The sequence below is a fragment of the Thermobia domestica genome, chromosome 1 (genome assembly GCF_964235325.1).
Source record: "Thermobia domestica chromosome 1, izTheDome1.hap1.1, whole genome shotgun sequence".
Lineage (NCBI taxonomy): Eukaryota > Metazoa > Arthropoda > Insecta > Zygentoma > Lepismatidae > Thermobia > Thermobia domestica.
This window is the reverse complement of record NC_137454.1, coordinates 302,039,846-302,062,773: the sequence shown is the minus strand read 5'-3', so window position 1 is coordinate 302,062,773 and position 22,928 is coordinate 302,039,846. Positions and strand designations below refer to the sequence as shown.

Below are 22,928 nucleotides of genomic sequence, written 5' to 3'. Positions count from 1 at the left end.
TGTGATTTCTTTTCGTTTGTATAATTGTTTATTAGAATTCTTCCTTGTTCTGTTTGAATCTCAATATTGTTGTATTTATTGTGTATTTTGTGCATGATAATAGTTTGTAATGGCCTGTAATATAGTAGTTGGATATGGAGTATATTCTTTATCTTCTGGAGAAAAGTGATGTCGAAAGAAATCCCGTTCGTCAAGTCTTTGAATATATTTGTAATTTAATAAGTTAATGGTTTCTGTGATAGGTGTTAATCCTGATAATTCATATATTTGTTCGTGAGTGCCTTTCAGTTGTAAAATATTTTTGAGCCAATGACGTTCTGTTTTGGCTATTTCTTCAATATTCTGTCTATTATATATTTGATGTCCGTATAGTAATACAGATCTAATTAACAGTTTGTAGATAAGGTTATGTGTCTTGGCTGAGAATTGAATATTATTGATAGTAGTCTTAAGTTTCATCATTATGAGTACTGCTCTCTTTTTTAAAATTGATATGTGTTTTTTCAAATTCAATCTATTATCTAAAGTAACGCCAAGATATTTGGCTGTTCGAGTAGGAAAGATGTGTTGGTTGTCGATCATGATTGTGTTATTTAGATCTTTCCTTGTTCCTTTACCACTAGGGTAGCATAGAAGAATTTGTGTTTTATTAGGGTTTAGTTTGAGGAACCATCTGTCACACCATTTCTTAAATTGAGTTGTTCGTCGCTTCAGTCTGCTAAGAATTAGTGGAGTATTGTTAGCTTGTGTCTAGTAAGCAGTATCATCTGCGAATAATGCAAGGTGACATTTAGTTCTTGGTGAGAGTGGCGTATCGTTTACATAAAGTATGTATAATAATGGTGCGATGGTGGTTCCTTGTGGTACTCCTCTTAATAATGGGATGGGATCTGAATATTTGTCATTAAGTTTAATTTGAGTTTGGCGGTTTTGTAAGATATTCCAAATCCATCTGAGAATTGTAGTGGGTATTTGTAGTTGATGTAGTTTGTAAAGGAGGCCATCATGCCAAACACAATCAAATGCTGAGCTTAGATCTAAAAATATAGCACCTCCTTTCAATTTCTTTTTGATTGTTTTTTCTAAATAGTTATGAAGTCGGAGAATTTGATCAATACAACTATGTTGTGGTCTAAATACTGCTTGATTAATCGTTATTTGTTTGGTTTCTTTAAAATATAGGTGTAGACGATTTACGATGACTTTTTCCATGAGTTTAGATAAAACTGATGTGAGAGTGATTGGTCTGTAATTATTGGATTTAGATAAATCCTTTTCTTGTTTAGGTATTAAAATTGTGTATGATTTTGTCCATGATTCAAGTATATAACCAGTACTGAGTATAAATTTTGGCTAATATCTCAAATACTTTTTCTGGAGCTTGCTTAATACAAATATTAGGTAGGTTGTCTGGTCCTGGTGCAGTGTTCTTTTTCTTTTGGGCCGCTTCTTTTATTTCTGATGGGTGTATGTCTGCTAATAATTCTTCGACATTGTTGTTGTGGTGGTCTGCGATGTCTTGTAATCGGATGTCCTCTTGGTGGTTAAAAGTAGTTTTAATTGTGTTTGCAAGGTTTAAGATCGCTTTTTGTTTCCGACTTTGAATGGAAGGTTGACGAAAGTCTTGCACCATTTTGTTTTGAAAAAATTTAAGTTTGTCTTCAGTAGTCGTCAAGATGTTGCCATCTATGTTGGTAGGTAGTTCTCTGGTGGACAAAGTTTTATATTTTGGTCGGAGTTCTTTCCAAAATTTTGATCTGTTATTGTCATATAATAATTTGAGTCGTTCGCATTGTTTGATGAGTTTATTTTCTCTGAAAGTTCTGATTTCATTACGTATATCGGCGTTGATTTTGTTAATTTCCTTTTTAGTGTCTTGTTGAGGATGTGATTTGTAGAGTTTGTAAAGAAATTTTTTATATCTGATTTTTTCCAATAATGGTTTAGGTAATCGTTCTTCTGTAATGTCAATTGTTTTAATGGGAATATTATTTTCTAGAGCTTTCTTCAACGAGTCTTCTAAATAATGGTAGGTCTCTATTATAGAAGCCTCATTATTATCAATAATGACTTCTTTAAGGGCTTCTGTGAGATCGACTTTATATTGATTCCAGTTTGCATTTTGGTAGTCTTTCATTGTTACGTTGTGTTTAGCAAGTACAAATGAATTAGAAAGGGGCACAACAATGGCTCCGTGGTCCGAAGGAAGATCGTATTTAGTTAATGCTGTTTGAATTATTGGAAGTAGTTTGCTTGTAATTAATATTTTGTCAGGGTTCGTATCTTGTTCATTAGCTCTTTGTGCTTTTCTAGTTGGTTTATCAGTTTTCACTAGAAATAGTGAACTATTGGTAAGGTAATTTAAAAGAATTTTCCCATTATTATTTGTGATTGGATCACCTATTAGCTGATGTTGTGCATTCAAATCAGCCATAATGATGGTATATGGAAATCGTGAAAAATGTGTGAGAAGCGGAATGCTCTTAGTTAGATCTTGTCCTGGATGGTTATACAGAGTAACCAACATAAGCGGGATATTCAGGTGTAACGTTATGGCTATTGGAGTGGTATTATCATCTTGTAGTCTTTTCGGGAGGTTGTATATAGAATAAGAAATATTTCTGCGAATGAGGATTGCAGTTCCTCCAGTAGGAGTGCTCCTATCATTCCGAATGATCTTAAAATTTGGAATTTGTAAATATTGTTTCTTGGTAAGTTTTGTTTCATTTATGACTATAATATCGATGTGATATTGTTGAGCATATGCTGACAGTTCAAAGGTTTTGGATCTGATCCCTTGTATGTTGATGAAAAGAAGTCTTAGATTATTGGATTTGTTTCGCCTATATTCAGATACGCCCTTCCTCTGCTGTTTTGCCATTATTCCATATTGTGTACTTTTGCGGTGAATTTTTTCAAATGGTTTCTCTTCTGATGCCGTTGAAATGATTCTTGACCAATGTGTAGGTCGCCTTCAGTTGAGATGATTGTGTTAATACGTTCTTGAAAATAAGTCTCCGTGGCTTGTTTTATTGCATTTTGAACTACTTCATATTGTAAAGTTTGTGCATCTGATATAATTGTTATAATGGATGTCATCCATTTAATCATATTGTTTTTAAGATCTTGAATTTTCTTCTCAATAAGTTGTCTGCAAGTTTTGTGCTCAGTTGTTTTATCTTCTTTAACCGAAGATGTATCTTCGGTTGCGGGGTCTGCCGTTTCTGATTCTTCATCTGAGGTATATTGCTCGTTGCGTGGTTTAATCATGGAATTGTTATTGTTGATGTTTGGTTTAGTTTTATTCGTAGGAATTCTGTATTCAGATTGTTTGGTGGATGTAGTACTGTTAGTCTGACTATTGAGGTCAGATCTACGAAAGATTCTAGTTATATGTGGGGTAGATTCACTTGATTTGTACGGTCGTTTTGGACAGCCACTAGCGCCAGTGCGATGACCGGATTTATTGCAAGTGAGACAAAAATTCTTGTTCGGTGTTTGCTTGCATTGGACGCTAACATGTGGCTTGCCACATTTATAACAAATGGATTTGTTTTTGCATTGTGGTGTGAAATGTCCATATTGAAAGCAATTGTTGCAGGGATTGGGTCGTCTTCTGCTTCTAGATGGTTCTACTTTAAATCGTTGGTGTCCGATAGTGATGCCGTTTGTTATTAGGTAACTAATCTGGTCTGGATCATAGGAGAAGAATCTGATTAAAGGTAGAGGTCCTCTGTCGTTTCGTATTCTGACGATATTAGAGAATGGAATCTGATTATCCTTGAGCTCCTCTTTAATTTCATCAATATTAGTGTTGGTAGGAACACCTGTAATTACACAGGTAAATACTTTACGTCGTTGATTTGATGTACGTGGTGGATCCTCTATTTGTTCATCTTCAGTGGACCAATGTGCATTTGGCCCGAAGTCTTTAATTTTGAATTTCTTGAGGAATCTGTTTTTGTCCTCTGCAGTTCCAAAATTGAGTCTTAGTCCATTGATCCGTGGAATTGCAAATGTGGTTAGAGCTAAGTTTGGAAGTCTATCTGTGACAATTCTTTTGAAGGTGATTGGATTGTTGAGATCTTGTTTAATGTTCTTGATAATGATGCAATGAATAACAGATGGGTCTTCTTCTTGATCTGTATGTTCTATGGTTGGTATTGCAGGTTGAGAAATGAGTTGCTGTCCGTTATCAAGATGTCTTGGTTGATGTGGAGTATTTCTTTCTTGGGTCATGTTATGCGATGAAGAGCTTCCAATGGACGGTAATGGAGGATATTCTTTATCAGGTAAAGAAGATGCTTGAGTAAGAATGCTGGAGATATTGGTGTGACTAGGTCCTGGATTCTTCTTCTGTCTTGGAAGGTCATCTGGAGTTAGTATAGTTTTACCATAATCCCCTTGATAGCCTGACGTAATCAAATCCTCAGAGTCTGCAGAGTCCTCAGTATAGACCTCAGGAGATAGTGGTGTTCTATAATCTATCATGCGGGATTGTTCACTAGAGGCTGAAGAGGGAGAGCTGGAGATTCTCTCACTATCTTTAGACTCAACGTCCGTCTCTTGACTAGGATCGTGCATTTGTGAAGTAGTGTTCTGACATATATCAGTTGGATTGTCTGTTTCAATTCTCCTTCTAGGTGGAGTAGGTTTTCCGAGAATGGTCATATGTAGTTGATTATCTTCTTTATCTGAGGCTACTGGAGTTAAACGCGATGCATGTACTTCAGCTCGTGTGACTATGGTTTTGGAGGCTTCATCATCAGATTGTTGGGTTTTGGTAACACGTTTTGTAGTAGCAGAGGTGCTTGGTAATTGAGCAGTCGATGAACGAGTTTTCCCACTTCTGGTTGGTTTTACCATCTTGCAGTAATTGATGTGGATTTGATCTGTATGATTTATGTGTATTCTTCTTCCTCCTTCCTCTTCCTCTGATTCCTCCTACCTTTTCCACTTCTTCTTCTTCAACTTCGTCTCTTGGTCCTTGAAAGGGCCGATGACTGAATGTGTGTGTATTATTTGTGTGAACCTATTAGTTAGTGAAACTGTTGTAGGGTGTGTAAGTGCAGTCCCTTAGTTAACACCGCAGGGTATCCAGGCCTGCTGTGTTGGTGTGTATGTAATAGTGTTTGTGTATTACTGATTTGTCCCTAGTTCCCTACTTCAAACGTCCCGTCGGGATTGATTAATTCTAGTCGTCTCCCGGCTGTCGGCAAAGCCTGTACAATCTAGAGCCCCTACTCTAAGCTCGGAAACTCTAGAGGGCCAGGGGGACGTATAGTATCAATCACTCCTTTCGGTTTGTCAAACGTCAACACTGTCGGGGAGGGAGGAGAAAATATAATTTAGCTTTCTGGCCCTAAGAAGAGCCGGATAAGTTCTGTTTTAAGAAAAACAGAACTATCCAAATTTAGTCTGAGTCTAGTCGTATGTTTTGTAGTAGGTCTAGTGTCTTGTTTTGGTCTTTTAACTCTTACTCTTTAGCAAAGCTGACTATTAACGATTAAACAATATTAACTTATCCGGGCACTGCCTATTCCAACGACTTGTTTTACAATGGTAAATATGTCGCGGACTACGATTGGACTCACTTGCAACGATCCATCCGGGGGAGTTGCCTAAACTTGAAGATGTAATGTCTTCAGCGGATGAAAGTAATATATACTCTGGACTGGTGAAAATGCTGGTTCCTGATTGGCTGAAAATGCTGGTTCCCGATTGGCTGATTCAATCTGAAAACTGGAGCTGTGATTGGCTGGCTATGTTCCGTAGTCCGTGGTACTGATTGGCTGAGGGTTATCTGGATGTTTGTGTGTAGTTTTCTTTGCTGTGGTACTGATGACCCGGTTCCACAGGGGGCTGAGTTGAAATCCAGTGTGTCTATTAACGTTGTTCGGTTCATGAACTATGGCAAGAGATTCGGTTACTATCCTGGTCCAGTAATTGGTGCTCTTGGTAATGATGGATGTGTCCTTAAAAAAACTTTATGGCCTTCTGTTAAACTGTGTTCAGCTAAACCTGATTTTTCTGGATGGAATAATCTAATGTAATGTAATAATCACTTCTCCTCATAACTACAAGGAAACAAAGTAAGAAATTTTCACGACTGCAGAGACCGGTACAGGATACATCAGAACGAAATCCAGACAGTTATCATCAATCTTACAGACAATCAACTAGATGAAGCCACTTCTTCACTGTTACAAAAAGGTCTGAACTTCGCTCCAGCGCCTAAGTTCATTCCGTCTACAGAAATAATCTCCAGCATTGAACAAGCTATACACTCCCTTCCAACAGCAGAAGCAAACGAAATTCGCCATGAAGTAAGTTTGGCCCTGAAAAGGGACAGAATACCAAAACATAATATTTCCAAAGAAGAAAGAACAACTCTCAAAAATCTTCGCCAAGACACCAACACCACCATATTACCAGCAGACAAAGGCAATGCAACTGTGCTTATGCCTACAGAAGTCTACAAGAACAAGATGTTGGAGCTACTCAATGACACGGCCTACAGACGCCTTAAGAGGGACCCTACACCTGCAATCGAACGGAAAGTAGCTGCTCTTTTGAGGAAAGCCAGTTTACCAGATGAAACCCGCAAAGAAATCACGCCACACGGTAGTCAGCCACCCCGACTTTATGGCCTGCCAAAAATACATAAGCCTGACATCCCGATGAGACCCATCGTCAGTGCCATTGGGGGTCCAACTTACCGCCTAGCCAGGTATCTCACCTCTCTGCTTTAGCCATTAGTAGGACAGTGTAAGCATCATGTGAAAAATTCATCCGACTTCGTGAATATACTAAAAACAATACGCACAGCTCCAGGAGACCTTCTAGTGAGCTTCGATGTGGTTTCATTATTCACCAAGTTTCCAGTTCAAGATACGTTACTCCTACTTAGTGAACACTTCACACCGGAAATTGTGGAATTATTCAGAATCATCCTAACTTCAACATACTTTCTATATGATGGACAGTACTATGAACAGACGGATGGAGTCGCCATGGGATCATCACTTTCACCAGCAGTTGCGAATTTCTTTATGGAAGATTTTGAACAAAAAGCATTAGAACTGACACCTTTCAAGCCGTCATGTTTTTATAGATTCGTAGATGATACGTTTGTCATCTGGCCTCACGGGGAGAAGACACTGCATTTGTTCCTAGAATTTCTTAATAAACAACATAGTAACATCAAGTTCACAATGGAGATTGAAAAGGACGGATACTTGCCATTCCTGGACATTCTCATCCGCCGGAAGCCCGATGGTAGTCTCGGCCATAACGTCTACAGGAAACCTACTCACACTGACCTCTATCTCAATGGCAACAGTTTTCATCATAAGTCACAGCGAAACACCGTCATGAGCACACTAGCACATAGAGCGAAAGACATCTCAGACGAAGAATCCCCCCCTCGGGAACTGGATCATCTCAAGAAGACGCTACTCCTGAATAATTACAAGAAGCATGGTATCAGTTTGGCCCTGAAAAGGACCTTTTCTGAACAGAGGAAATCCAAAGAAGAAACTGAAGAACCATTGAGTATAGCAGTTTTACCATACACTGGACAACTTTCTGCAAAGATCTCCCGGATTCTGAAAAAACACAACATTAAGACTATACACAAGCCGCCACCAAAAATCAGAAACTTACTTCGCCCGATCAAAGATGACTTGGGCTTAAAGACACCAGGCGTGTATCGTATACCCTGTGAATGCGGAAAGGCTTATATAGGACAAACAGGACGCACCATTGAATAACGTTGCAGAGAACATGAAAATTACATTAGATTATTCCATCCAGAAAAATCAGGTTTAACTGAACACAGTTTAACAGAAGGCCATAAAGTTTTATTTAAGGACACATCCATCATTACCAAGAGCACCAATTACTGGACCAGGATAGTAACCGAATCTCTTGCCATAGTTCATGAACCGAACAACGTTAATAAACACACTGGATTTCAACTCAGCCCCCTGTGGAACCCGGTCATCAGTACCACAGCAAACAAAACTACACACAAACATCCAGATAACCCTCAGCCAATCAGTACCACGGACTGCGGAACATAGACAGCCAATCACAGCTCCAGTTTTCAGATTGAATCAGCCAATCTGGTACCAGCATTTTCAGCCAATCAGGAACCAGCATTTTCGCCAGTCCAGAGTATATATTACTTACATCCGCTGATCTCTACATAATTGCCCTGATGATGAGAACGATGACAGCTCTCGAAACGTTGACCTATCCACCAGTTTTCACCTGGCTGATTGCCCGAGAACTTTATCATCATCTTTTGTGTGTGAAATGGAAAAACACAAGGGATGTCTTGATGCTTTCAAGTAAACATCAAGTTACATCCACTGAAGTTACCGTGAAATCAAAGAACGGAGTTGTATGGAAGATAAAACCGAACGTAGTGTTAGACTACAATATAAACAAAGTTGGTGTGGACAAAAGTGATCAATTAGTGGCGTATTACCCCTTCATTCGGAAGCAACTGAAGTGGTGGAAGAAACTATTCTTCCACTTGTTCAATATGTCAGAAGCAAATGCATGGATACTATACAAGAAAACTAGAAGTAGACAAGAGAAGAACAATGTGCATTTAGCAGACTTTCTGCAGAAAGTGGGGGAAGCTTTGAGTGAAAAAGCATGTGTCGAAGCTCAACAAGTTCCTCAAATCTCAACTGGAACCAATAGATTTACCGGGAGAATTTTGCAAAGAAGGTTCCCGCTACGGAAAAAAAGAGAGACCTACTAGATATTGTAAGGTCTGTTCTGATGTAGGGAAGATATATGATGGCAAACGGAAGCGAAAGAACACAACGTGGATGTGTCCTGATTGTGATGTGGGTCTCTGCATGCCAGAATGTTTCCGTGTTTATCATACCAAGGCTAGATACGGATTTTTTTTACATATATCGAAAATCATATCCAAGATAAACCATTATAGCTCGCCTTATGACGCATGTATGCTTGTAATATTTGTTTGTGAATGTAGAGGAAGCACTGACCTTTCATGTGGTGTAATAAACACACATATTAACCTGTAGAATATTTTTTTAATTCCTTATTGAAAAACACCAAAAATGGCTGGTTTTCTGAGTATTTTTTTAAAACCAACACGCCGGCTTTCAAAGTGTAATTTTAAGTCAAATTGGTATCTATTCCGCCTTATGCAGAGTCGTTTTGACGTGCCCCCGCCAAGTGAGCTTTGTGGTGGACAAACACCGTGTGCGTGGGTTTCCTCGGGGTTCTCCCGTTTCCTCCCACTTTCTTCATTCCACCATTTCATTCATTACTCATCATCACCGTCTCCTTTAGCCTAACCGGCATAAACGTGGGACGTAAAACTCAAAGATTTCATTTCGTTTTGACGTATGATTAGTATCATACTAAAGGACTGACAACTGCAGGAAATAAACGTTAATCAAACTCGTTAGAATGACACTAATCATGCGTCATTACGACTCTTCTTAAGGCCAATTATTTCTAATTAGTGTAGGGTTGCAATATTACCCCATTTTAGCGGGTACCACACGATTTTCAGATCCTATATTCGTGCCTCGCTTAATGATCTCTTAATCACGAGAAACCACCCGCTTTTGTGGATTGAGAAGGCGACTTTGTTGATAAAGTATTGTTATATTAAACGTAACCTGCTACGTGTCTGTGTCAATCTCAATCGCGATTGAGTTAAATTTGGAGTCGCTCTCAGGCTCAGGCTCTACAAGTCTATGATTTTACTTAATCTATGGGTTCCCCTAGTCTTTATCCGCCTAATGCAAATTCGTTTCGACGTATGATTAGCGTCATACTAAACTACAGACTACTGCAGGAGACTTATGTTAGTCGAACTCTTTAAAATGGCACTAATCGCGCTTCAAAACGACTCTGCATAAGGCCCTATATATTAAGAAAGATTTGAAAATTGAATTACGGTATCCTTATCACTTCGTTTAGATTAGATTCATTATTAATATTTTTCTTCTAAAATGTTCATGCTGTATTTCATATATTGTGAAGCCGTGGTAATTTGTATGTTAGTACGATTCCTATTAGCAATCTTTGAAAATGATCAGAAATTTTACAAGAGATGGACCAAGACTCCTAAATATGTTTTACCATTCTTATGATAAAAATTTAGAAATGATTTTGTGTTTCTTAGAAACAAAGCCGTATGATCATATATGTCATATATGACTTACTTTTTTTAACTTGTCTTACAGATATCTTATTGTAATACTTACTTAATACTTACTGTACAATTCGAGACTCACATTTGTTGAACTTAATAAAACATTAAAGACAAAAACTAAATTTGCTTTAGTTTCAAATAAACTTAGTTTCGTTAGAAAAGTACATTTTAAGTGTCACTTAACAAAGAAATCTCTAAACAAAAATATATGATCCGAAAGATACCAGGTCAGTATTTGTAACATACAGTTCACATCAGTACTTACGGTTTAGAATCCTCCGCTTTTCTAATTTTAAAATATGGCAACCCTAAACTAGTGCAGCACACATACACTTTGAAAATGTACAAATATTTGTTAAATTGTGCTGAATTGGGTAGAATTGTACCAACTTTTTCACAAAATTGTCTGAAAGTGGTACCAAATTTCACAAAATTAAATCCCCACGTTAAGCGGGTTTGCATATCCAGGCTCCTAACTATGAAAACATTTACGCTCAGTCCAACCTCAATCATTTCACGAATTCAACCTGTTTTACGTATGTTATTAGGACATAATATCGATTGTGATTTATTCTAAAAACACTTTTATACATTGCAAGAGTTGTAACGTCCAAATATTTACTGAGAACTCATAGTCGTATCGGAATAAACAAAAGCGAGTATGGAACAGTAAACAGCTTTCACAAAAGGAAAAAGAATATGCCCAAAAGGCCTGCAAAACGGTCGAGTGGTTTGGGTAGATACACTATCAATCACATGTTTGTGAGTTCAAACCCTGTAGCAAGTTGTTTCTTTTTTTAAGTGTCTTCCTATTTTCACCCGGAGGCTGAAAATATTTCTTTGAGTAACTCATTGAAAACTTCTTTTGTTTCAAATTCGATTAAAACAGAACATTATATGAATTACGAATCTTAAATCCATAGCTAAAAAAAAAAAAAAAATGAAGTATACTCACTACTCCATTATCCTCTGATTTGTAACGAAAAACTATTTATAAACAGTGGTGACTTCAGAAAATTATTCTCGGGGGGAATTTCAATATGCGGGTGGAGGGCAAACATTGGTAGTCCATATTGAGCGCGATCGAATATATGGTCCTGAAGGCGGAAATTTCTTAGCTCGAGAGGGGTCTCAAATTCTCCCTCAGATCACGTCCTGAAAACATCATTGCTTAAAAGCTTTTCGTAACAAATATAATATTACATTTGTTTCTCGTTCTACATTTAGAATTGGTAAAATCATAACTTATAGAGGATTATAATAAAAGCATAAAAATTACAATACCGATCATGTATAAATTATCCTGTAAGTTACCAACTTTGGGTCAGATTAAAACTCAAATATTTGTTTTCGGATTGCACTTAGAAATAAGTCCTCTCTATATAATCCTGATTGGAAAGCCATGTTTAACACTAATTAATTAATCAATATTTATACTAATATTTCTTTTATTTTACTATTTTTACTATTCAATATTATATACACTTCATTTCCAAAATCAAAATCTCGAAAATGTATATTGTACGAGTGCAGACTCATAAATAAATGATTATTTATCATATATATTGGTCTCTATTCGAAATTCTATTTAATCGAATCCGACAAGAACACAGACAGAAACATCGAGAACAGGTGAAAAAAAGAGAGAAAAAGATGTTGTATCCGGCGGGGACTCGAAGTAAGTTCGAATGGTTCTTTACAAGCCGAACGCCTTAGACCACTCGGCTACGGTAACAACTAGTGATTGTAGCAAAGGCTTCGAGTAGTAGTTTTTATTACAGAATAACATTTTCTATTGCCTAAAATTTAAACCTAATTTACTTTGATATAATATATCTATTAATTTGTTTCATGAACGTTTTCGTTACTTTGATGAATGATGTATGTTGTTGATATAGATTCTATTACACATTCTGTCGTAAATATTATAGAAAGTATCAGGGTTATTTATGATCTTTCATGGAAATTGACTGGCGCATGCGCAGTACACAGACAGTTCAATTGGAAGGCGAGGAATGAAACGCTTACACACTGTTACAATGTTTCTCTCGCAAGCAGTAGTTCCCAACCGAGGGACGGCGGGACGCACTTCCTCCTCCTGGAGTGGCGTGAAGGATTTACGAAGTCCCTTCGTTGTCTTATATTTCTTGAATAATTATACACAATATCCAGTCACATCTTCTACACATTTGGAAGTGATAAATCGTAGTATAAATAAACCGTCCTCTACATACAGTGATTGTTGCTTTTCCAAGATTATAAACTGAAACACATTTTATTTCAATAGAATGTAAAAGTTTCAATGGGAGGGTTTACAACCCTCTCAACCCCCTGGGTCTTCGATATGTCACCGCCTAAACTGTAACTTTCAAGTTAGAATCGAAAAATGGAGACATGTGACCTACTAAATATATTTTTAGTTAATTATACATTTTCATAAATAAAATATCCACAATTACAATGACAGTAAATGCTAAGTAATTATTGTAAATCTTTGTACTTTCATTTTCCCTCTTTCTTCTCAACTGAGCTTGAAAAATGTAAAAATGGGAGGTTAAGAACTTCAAATATTACGTATATTTTAGTGTATTACGAAATTATATTTAATAGAATCCGGTAGGATCACAAACAGAAACGTCAAGAAGAGGTAAAATCAAATTGTACTGTGGTGGGATTCGAACTACTCTTGAATGATGCTTCAGAATCTCTAACCGAATGCCTTAGTCCACTCGGCTAACGTGACAAGTTGAAAATATAGTAAGCGTGTTTCATGTTCAATCTTTTGTTACAGTATGAAATTTATTTTGTATTCTCTGAAGTTTAAGCCTATTTTGTCCTGATTAATAGTCTGTTGAAATTGTTTTATGTTTACGGTATTCTTTACTTTGACGAATGATGTTAATATAGGTTCTATTACGTATCCGTTCATAAATATTACAGCAATTGTCAGGATTATTTATGATCTTTCATGAAAATTGACTGGTGCATGCGCAGTAGGAACAGAAAGATGCACTTTACCGACATTTGTCATACACGCCAGAACGCAAATTTCTAACAGGTTCTCAAAATGTCTCGCTCTAAAGGCTGTGGAGAACTGTCTGTTGCTCTGAGAGGAGAAATCATAGGCCGAGCAAAAATGGGACAAACTGTGCCTCAGATTGCTAGAGATCTGGGATGTGACAAGAAAACGGTCAAGAAATAGGTTCAGCGACATGAAGAAGGTGGTGAATGGTTCAGGTCTCGGTCAAGAAGTGGAAGGCCAAAAGTGACAACTTCAGCTCAAGATCAAGCTTTAGTTACAGAAGTAATCAACAGACCTCTATGCCACACGTCAGTCCTCTTGGACAAAGCCAGAGAATATAATTGTTCACACGAAACAATAAGAAGATTATTGGGGCTGGTCTACACTGTTCAAGACCCGCTAGGAAGACTCTCCTGACTTAAACTCACAAGGCCAGACGAATGGAATGGGCACAGAATAACATAACCCAACCTCAGTCATATTGGGACTTAGTCATCTGGACCGACGAGAAGGTTTTCAAGTCTAACCAACAAGGCAGAGTTATATTGTATAGACTGCGCGGAACCAGGTATGCCGAACAAAATATTATCAGAACTTCTTGTTCAGGACGAATATCAGCACACTTTTGGGGATACATGACGGCTGCTGGTCCTGGAGATTTAGTTGCGGTGCCTGAGAGAATGAACAGCAGTGTTTACATTAATATTCTCGAAAATACGTTGTTACCGTCCTTAGAAAGAAACTTCCCCGAACAGGAAGAATATATATTTATGCATGACAACAGTGCTGTTCACACTTCCCGGCAAACACGAGAGTGGCTAAATGAACATCCAGAGTTAATTTGTATTGAGTGGCCCCCTCTATCCCCAGATTTGAACCCAAATGAACATCTGTGGGCCTACATGGTGCAAGAATGGGAAGAGAGACGTGAAGACAGAGACCAAACGTTTCTTCAAAATCATGTTATGGAACTGTGGCAACATTTTCGTGACACACCATCGTATTGCTCGAGACTTGTATCTAGTATCCCCTCCAGACTTCAAGAAGTTACTGACTCTGGAGGTGACTACACGAAGTTACTGACTCTGGAGGGACTACACGAAGTTACTAACTCTGGAGGTGACTACACGAGGTACTAGTGTGTTATTTTTTGTGTAAACATTTATTTAAGTTTCATTTATTTATTATATTTTTTTTCAAGAGCAATACTTTCGTTCTTCATTCTTTTCCTTTGCTTGTTTACTTATTAGTTCGTTAAAACGTAAAGGAAGAGTAGTATAACTTCAAAAAGTATTTGTGAATTTACTTTGAACGTTTCTAAGAATACATTTACTTTTTTTCCTTACTCTATATCATGCCAAATATTACTTTCATTTCAGTTAATTAATAACTTTATTTCACATCTCGGATAAAAGTATTATTGTCTTTTTAACGATATTTTTCCTTTTGATTGTGTAATTTCTAGTTTCATTGAATTATCTCAATTCGAATGAATAAATCACATTTTGTTTATTGTCCCTTCCTTAGCTAAGTTCGAATTCGAGAACAATTTGGTGTAATATACGTTCTTTATTCTTCATATTGTGCAGTAATGACAATATTAATTATTTTTCATGAGTCCAGTTGATTAGTGAGAACTTGGACAAACATTAACCTGGTGATTCTTTACGCAATGACAAGCGTAAAATACATTTTAGCTATTCTTTATACTTCATAGCGATGAAACATTCTAACAGTCTGTTAGCGTTTCCTTCCTCGCCTTCCAATTGAACTGTCTGTGTACTGCGCATGCGCCAGTCAATTTCCATGAAAGATCATAAATAACCCTCATACTTTCTATAATATTTACGAAAGAATGCGTATTAGAATCTATATCAACAACATACATCATTCATCAAAGTAACGAAAACGTGTTCATGTAACAAATTAATAGATATATTATATCAAAGTAAATTAGGTTTAAATTTTAGGCAATAGAAAAATGTTATTCTGTAATAAGAACTGCTACTTGAAGCCTTTGCTACAATCACTAATTGTTACCATAGCCGAGTGGTCTAAGGCGTTCGGCTTGTAAAGAACCATTCGAACTTACTTCGAGTCCCTGCCGGGTACAACGTCTTTTTCTCTCTCTTTTTTCACCTGTTCTCGATGTTTCTGTCTGTGTTCTTGTCGGATTCGATTAAATAGAATTTCGAATAGAGACCAATATATATGATAAATAATCATTTATTTGCGAGTCTGCACTCGTACAATATACATTTTGATTTTGGAAATGAAGTGTATATAATACTGAATAGTAAAACAAGTAAAATAAAAAAAATATTAGTATAAATATTGATTAATTAATTAGTGTTAAACATGGCTTTCCAATCAGGATTATATAGAGAGGACTTACTTCTAACTAAGTGCAATCCGAAAACAAATATTTGAGTTTTAATCTGATCCAAAGTTGGTAACTTACAGGATAATTTATACATGATCGGTATTGTAATTTTTATGCTTTTATTATAATCCTCTATAAGTTATGATTTTACCAATTCTAAATGTAGAACGAGAAACAAGTGTAATATTATATTTGTTACGAAAAGCTTTTAAGCAATGATGTTTTCAGGACGTGATCTGAGGGAGAATTTGAGACCCCTCTCGAGCTAAGAAATTTCCGCCTTCAGGACCATATATTCGATCGCGCTCAATATGGACTACCAATGTTTGCCCTCCACCCGCATATTGAAATTCCCCCCGAGAATAATTTTCTGAAGTCACCACTGTTTATAAATAGTTTTTCGTTACAAATCAGAGGATAATGGAGTAGTGAGTATACTTCATTTTTTTTTTTTTTTTTAGCTATGGATTTAAGATTCGTAATTCATATAATGTTCTGTTTTAATCGAATTTGAAACAAAAGAAGTTTTCAATGAATTACTCAAAGAAATATTTTCAGCCTCCGGGTGAAAATAGGAAGACACTTAAAAAAAGAAACAACTTGCTACAGGGTTTGAACTCACAAACATGTGATTGATAGTGTATCTACCCAAACCACCCGACCGTTTTGCAGGCCTTTTACACATATTCTTTTTCCTTTTGTGAAAGCAGTTTACTGTTCCATACTCGCTTTTGTTTATTCCGATACAACTATGAGTTCTCAGTAAATATTTGGACGTTACAACTCTTGCAATGTATAAAAGTGTTTTTAGAATAAATCTTAATCGATATTATGTCCTAATAACATACGTAAAACAGGTTGAATTCGTGAAATGATTGAGGTTGGACTGAGCGTAAATGTTTTCATAGTTAGGAGCCTGCATATGCAAACCCGCTTAACGTGGGGATTTAATTTTGTGAAATTTGGTACCAAGGGGCCGATAAATGACAAAAAGGGCTGAATTTGGTACAATTGTACCAAGTGTTGCAATACTGCTTAGTGACCTGCTCAGGAATGACAATATTACTATTAATTAAAATTTTGAAACTATAGTACTAATCAATAATTTCTTTATGCTATCAAGTATTTCAAATTATTTTTAACGGAGTCAGAGACAAGACTAATCCCAAAAGTATTGACTTCTGAATTTAGCACTAAAATAAAAAAGTAATTTATTATAATGAGTCTGGAATATAATGTTATGCAACTACGTTGTAAAATTGTTGACCAAAATGAATTTAATACCAAATTTGTAAAATAATAAATAAAAATTCTACGGCCTATGGAACTGAGAAGTTCAATGCCGGGTTCATAAAATCTCTCCATTAACTTCTGTCCTTAGCCAACTGGACCGTTTCTAAGACTTTCTACTTTGTATTTCTATTTCTGTATCTTAATATTGTCCTTCCATCAGCGCTTTAAGTCTGCCTAATGGTCGTGTTCCGTTCGGATTTCCAGTTTAAACTTTGAAAGTGTTATTAGTTCCTTCAATTCCAGCTACATGATCTGCCCACCTAAGTCTCCTATATTTGATGACCCTACCATAAATAGACATTTTTTTTATTTTACAGAAAAAATAAATTGATAGAAAGAATAAAAACGGAAAGAACTATCTGTACCCTTAGTACGTGATATTGAATCATGTTTAATTTTTCTATTCATTTTCTTTACGCGTCGTTAATTTTTCTTTCTTTATATAAAACAAGAATTAAAGTCGATTTGCTTAGCAACTTCTAAATGCGTTATAAGCTATTTCCGATTGCTATGCGATTTGCTTAGCAACTTCTAAGCCCAAGCTGAATTGAGTTACAAATGAGGATAAGAATGTGATTGGTTTGCAATCCATCGTCCTGAGAACGATCTCAGGTGATCATTATCAAGTTCAGGAGAGTTTATTGCTTAAGAGCCTGACGTACTAAAAATAATACAAAATTTACCATTTTTCTTTTGCTTGTTTATTCATAAGTGAAAGGAGATAATGAAATGCAAGTTACCACAATCATAGATAATTTTATTCTACAACAGAAAATATGAACCTAAAAATGTTCGGTGTTGCCATCCATAAAAATTACAGTGTTGCCATAAAAAACAAAGCCACTAAAATCTAAGTTAAGACAGCGACTAGAGGAACGGTCTCAACTGCATTTGTTACGAATCGTGTTGTTTTGGTTTCTTGAGAACTACTTTTTACATAACATTATTACTTAGTTTTAATAACTGTATGTTAAAACTATCTTGTTTATTACAAACTAAATGCAACTATTATTTAAAAAGTAGTTCACATGAAACCAAAACAACATGATACGTAACCAAATGCAGTTGAGTTCGTTCATCTACTCGCTGTTTTAGCTTAGATTTTAGGGGCGTTGTTTTTTCTGGCAACACTGTAATTATTTATGGTTGGCAACACTGTAAATCCTTCGGGTTCAAATTTTCTGTTGTAGAATAACATTATCTACAAGGATGTTATAAAATAGAGGATCTGCCCATACAGCAAAATTGTGAAGCCATACGTCACAGCTTCGCCACACCTACTCTGTCCACTCCGCGCCACTAAGATCGCAATGTTTCGAGCCAACAATCATGGCGGAAACGAGACTAGCCAATCAAACGTGCCGGATCAGACGATGCTCGGTTGTTTTTTGACTTCATTGAGTTCATAAGTTAAAGATACGTATGTGCAGATCCTCTATTTTATAACATCCTTGATTATCTATGATTGTGGTAAGTTGCATTTCATTATCTTCTTTCACTTATGAATACGTGTAAACAAGCAAAAGGAAAATGGTAAATTTTGTATTATTTTTAGTAAGTCAGGCTCTTAACTAAACCATTTGACAATTGACAATCAAAAGCGGGACAGAACCGAGCCTTCGATTTTTAGTTACATAGGAAGGACCACTCTGTTGTTTTGTCATTTCAAGTGATCGTATACTTAACTTTGAAAATACTTTTCAGGCCACAAAAGGCCTTATGCAGTCATTTTGAAATATGATTAGCGTTATACTAAAAGCTTGACTACTGCAGGAGCAGGAAACATATGTTAGTTGAACTCTTTAGTACGGCAGTAATTACGCTTCAGAACGACTCTGCATAAGGCCCAAAGAGCCTTATACAGACTAGTTTTCTTTAGCGTTGTATTCAGAGCTTGACTAAGGCATGGTACTAAATTCCGTATTTAGTAACACTTAAGTGAAATTAATGACGATTTATGTCGGAAAAGGTAACCTCGACTTTTTCGCAGGGTTCTCTAAATACTTTCGGAGAATTAACGTTAAGTGATCATATTCGCTCTTACATTGATGTATCGTATTGTATTTGGATAACCCTACGGAAAAGTCGTGGTTGGCCTTTTTCGATATAAAATCGTTGTTAACTTAGCTTGCGTGATACTAAATGTGGAAGTTAGCATCACGCGCTAGTCAACTTATTAATACAACGCTAAAATGACTCCGCATAAGGCCCAAACTGTTTTCAAGATGAGAACAAAATCGCGTCTTTGGCATGATATTTATATCAAGAAGATCGCTCGGTCCTCCTATTTATTCTAGTGAATTTGTGCTTGATCCGAACGAACACTACAGCAGGCCCGTGCTGACCCACTGTGACATGTCCCGGTGTGCCCTCTAAAACATCACATTATCAAAAAAGGTACAAGTTTTCTTTTAAAAAATAATAATAAATTCTTACAGTTGTTATTGGTAAAGAACTCGTAAAGGATACAATGCGCCCTTTACGTAAGGCTACACATCCCGTAAGAAGCTCAATCATAAATTCTAAAATTGTTAGGAGGAAATGGTAGTTTGGACTGCACCCGTGGCCAAAACAAAAGACTCATAGCCGGCTTGTATAGATAATTGAATAGAAATTTTTTATAATAATATGCATCTTGAATGCACATTTCCATTTACTAAATACCCATGTCGTGTATGCATATATATATATATATATATATATATATATATATATATATATATATATATATATATATATATATATATATATATATATATATATATACGTATATAATATGTGTGTGTGTGCGAAAGTGAGTCTAACTTTTGCTCACCGTCCACTTTTGCCTTATTGCTTTATTTATCTCAGGAATTTAACCCTCAACTTACCATCTCTAATGGCAATTGAATTAGCGACAGACAAATTTGTAAGACGTCCGTCTTTTCAGAAAAAAAATATCTGGTCGGTTCAGAGCTTTTATGGTTTATATTACGGTGCGAAAAATGAATGAACAAAGGAAAGCGCGAAGACGTATTTATACCAGCGAGGGAAATATCCCTGAATTTTATTAACTGGCTTCAAGAAGGAAACAAAGATTCGCAGCTCTTTCTCCAGAAAGAAAAAAGAAAAACGAAAACAAACAAAAAACCCTCTGATTGTCAATAAACCTATACATTTATTATGTGGCATTTTTTATATTTTCTTGTCAACCCATTTTTAAGACAGAAAAGGTAAAATTCCGCTACCATTAAAAGGTTCCGGTATGCCTTAGCTATGCGTACCGCCACAAAAACTCGATATATATATATATATATATATATATCCTCTCCTTTCCGCCAAATTGCGGGGCTGAATTTAGATTTAAATAGCTGGAAGTGTCACTGTTCATCTCAGCGACCCCGAAAACTATCGATTCGACACTAATATCGGTCATTTTCAATAATTTTTATAGATCTCCTCCTTCCTCAAACTTGTGGGGCTGAATTTAGATTTAAACGACATCGGAAGTGTCATTGTTCATTTCAGCGACCTCGAAAATTATGGATTCGACACTAATATCTGTCATTTTCCCCTCTCCCATTCCCTGAAGTTGTACCTTCAAAGTGAAATTATAAAAACCATCCCGAACCTCATCTATGTTGAAAATTTTATCGAGGTCGGTCTGATAATTCAAGAGTTATTAAGTTAGAAACATAGTCACTTTCATTTTGATTGTAATAGATAATCTGTCGCACTAGAAAACATGTATTTGTTTACATACTGGATTTTGTACATAAAGTTTATATAAGTCTCTATATTAAAATATTACACAATCGCTTAGAAAAAGAAGCAACAAATGCATCAAATGTGGGAGATGAGTTTAGAACACCTAAATGGCGCATGCCTAGCACATCTTGTGCTGTTAGAGTATCTGAAACAATGTGTACCTAGAACATGACAGATATATGTCCCACGTGACGACATAAAAACAAATGATTGTTAGAGTGCGAAACTGAGTCAGGTATATAGGCTAGGTATATAGGTATACTTGTAAATATCTTTCTTTGAATTCATTTAGCTTAAGCATTGATTACATTACGTTTATATAATTTCTGTTTGTACTAAAATTTTCACTCCTTTGAAGATCACTACAATTACAAGAGAAGTTTGCGTGTGAGATACCAGAGAGCAATCGCATGTTCGCCTCTCGTTAGCCACGTCTGCGACCAAGATGACGTCATGCACCAGAGCGACAAGAATGTAGCACTGCATTGCATCCACCTTGTAGTCTTTCCATCATGCCCTAGAACATAGTTTTTCCAGTTCGCAGCAAGTTATGTGCAAAATTATGCCAGGACCATATAATGATTATTAATATGGCATTATGCTCCATTGATTTATTGACATTCTAAAGCGCGTAATGCGCATACTCATCCAATCCATGACTGAAGTAGCACTCCTTTTAACCAAACTAAATAATGATGTACTTACGTACCGATGACGTCAGAAAGTTTCAATTCAACTTACTCTTGTATAGTTGTTGATTTCCTCTCTGTGTAAAGTGTGGAAGAGAGGTAGAAATTATCAGTGATGCCAATGTAGCCTATTTGGATAGGCATTTACCCCTACAAAGCTACGAAATGCTTATAGTCTTAAATATAGCTTATTTTATTAAACTCTTTCGCCATTTTCAGCTTTTTTTAATTAGCCGTTAATTCTAAAAAAAATACTTTTATTTGAAAATAATGTATTTTTTTAAAACAAAAATAGCCTATTTATCACTTTATTTGTTTATTTATTATATATTATCATATTAATTGATTTCTCTAAACAGAGGGTGTTTTATTACGTAACAAACACTTGTTTTTCATCTTCTTCTCCTACAGATTTACAACTACTTAACAATATTTACCGACTCAGAAAGAAATTTAATGTCGCTCGAGTAACGACCCCGTTTGCTACTTTTTAATTATTTTAATTTTCGCATTTTATTGCAAGAATCAAAGTTTTCTAACACAAATTTAGAAAAAATGTTCGGTTTTTCAAGCTACAAAGAGTGTTTTTGTTTATTAAAGGAAACAAATATGATATCTACAGTAATTAGCTTGAAAACTCTCAATACAATCATGATGATTCATGTTGGTGTACCTACTGAGAAATAAGAAGTGTTTGTAAGAACTATGACCTGCCGAAAGAAGTACTACTGAAAATTGGGACAATGATAGTCTACACAAACACAACCAATACACAACGCAACGATAGTGCATCCAGTTCTAGCGCTTCGTCTATCTGGGACGTCATCGACTTGACTCAATCGATGATGACTTGTTTCAATTCAACAACTAATATTCAACAATTCAATTCAACAATTAATATTCAACAATTCAACATACTCCACAGTTAATGGAAAATTTTTACCATTAATTGTTAAATATGTTGCATCATAATCTATTATATGTTATCGTTAATACGCGGTACAAATATATTATACGTATATGTGTTTGCCCAAGTGGGAATTTTTAAAAGAACCACATGTTTTATTATTCTCCACAATTTTAATATTTTTAATAAATCTTATATAAGGTAAACGCGCCTGAATTCGACAGGCACCCGAATTCGACATACCTGTGCTTAAATGTTGTGAAATAAGCGTAAGATGTCATTCCTACGATCGTGAATAGAAGTGGCATCATTATGGGAGTGTCTTTTCTCGTGTCAAAAATTCGGTTACAGTAGATCAGTCATACGCATGGAGAAAAGAAGTACATTGTTGTGTGTGTGATACACTCTTCGAGAAAAAACACATAATCTTAAGAAAATCATAAGACGGCAGGTTATTTTCGTAAGACTTTTATTAAAGTTAGGTTTGCTTCAAACAAATAGTGGTACTTTAATGTTGTAAAGGAGTTTCAATCAATGCGTTTTGTTTTCTTCTGTGAGGACAAAGGTTGTGATGTAACATGAACGGGGGGTTGTCGAAAACACGAGCCTTTATTTGTAACGTGAACCGGATTTCGACAAGGTTGTCGAATTCATGCTCAGTAGTGCAAATATAG

The 22,928-nt window shown here is 36.0% G+C and overlaps 1 protein-coding gene across 1 annotated transcript; it reads right to left on the bottom strand.

The window, feature by feature from the left end:
• Positions 1-1,318: 1,318 nt before the first annotated feature.
• On the bottom strand, positions 1,319-2,881 carry LOC145680446 (uncharacterized). Its single transcript, XM_081750990.1, has one exon. The coding sequence runs from the start codon at positions 2,879-2,881 to the stop codon at positions 1,319-1,321; it is 1,563 nt and encodes a 520-aa protein (XP_081607116.1).
• Positions 2,882-22,928: the final 20,047 nt, after the last annotated feature.

Bases quoted from the DNA above. Each gene is read 5' to 3' on its own strand.
- LOC145680446 (XM_081750990.1), bottom strand. From the start codon at position 2,881: ATGGCAAAACAGCAGAGGAAGGGCGTATCTGAATATAGGCGAAACAAA.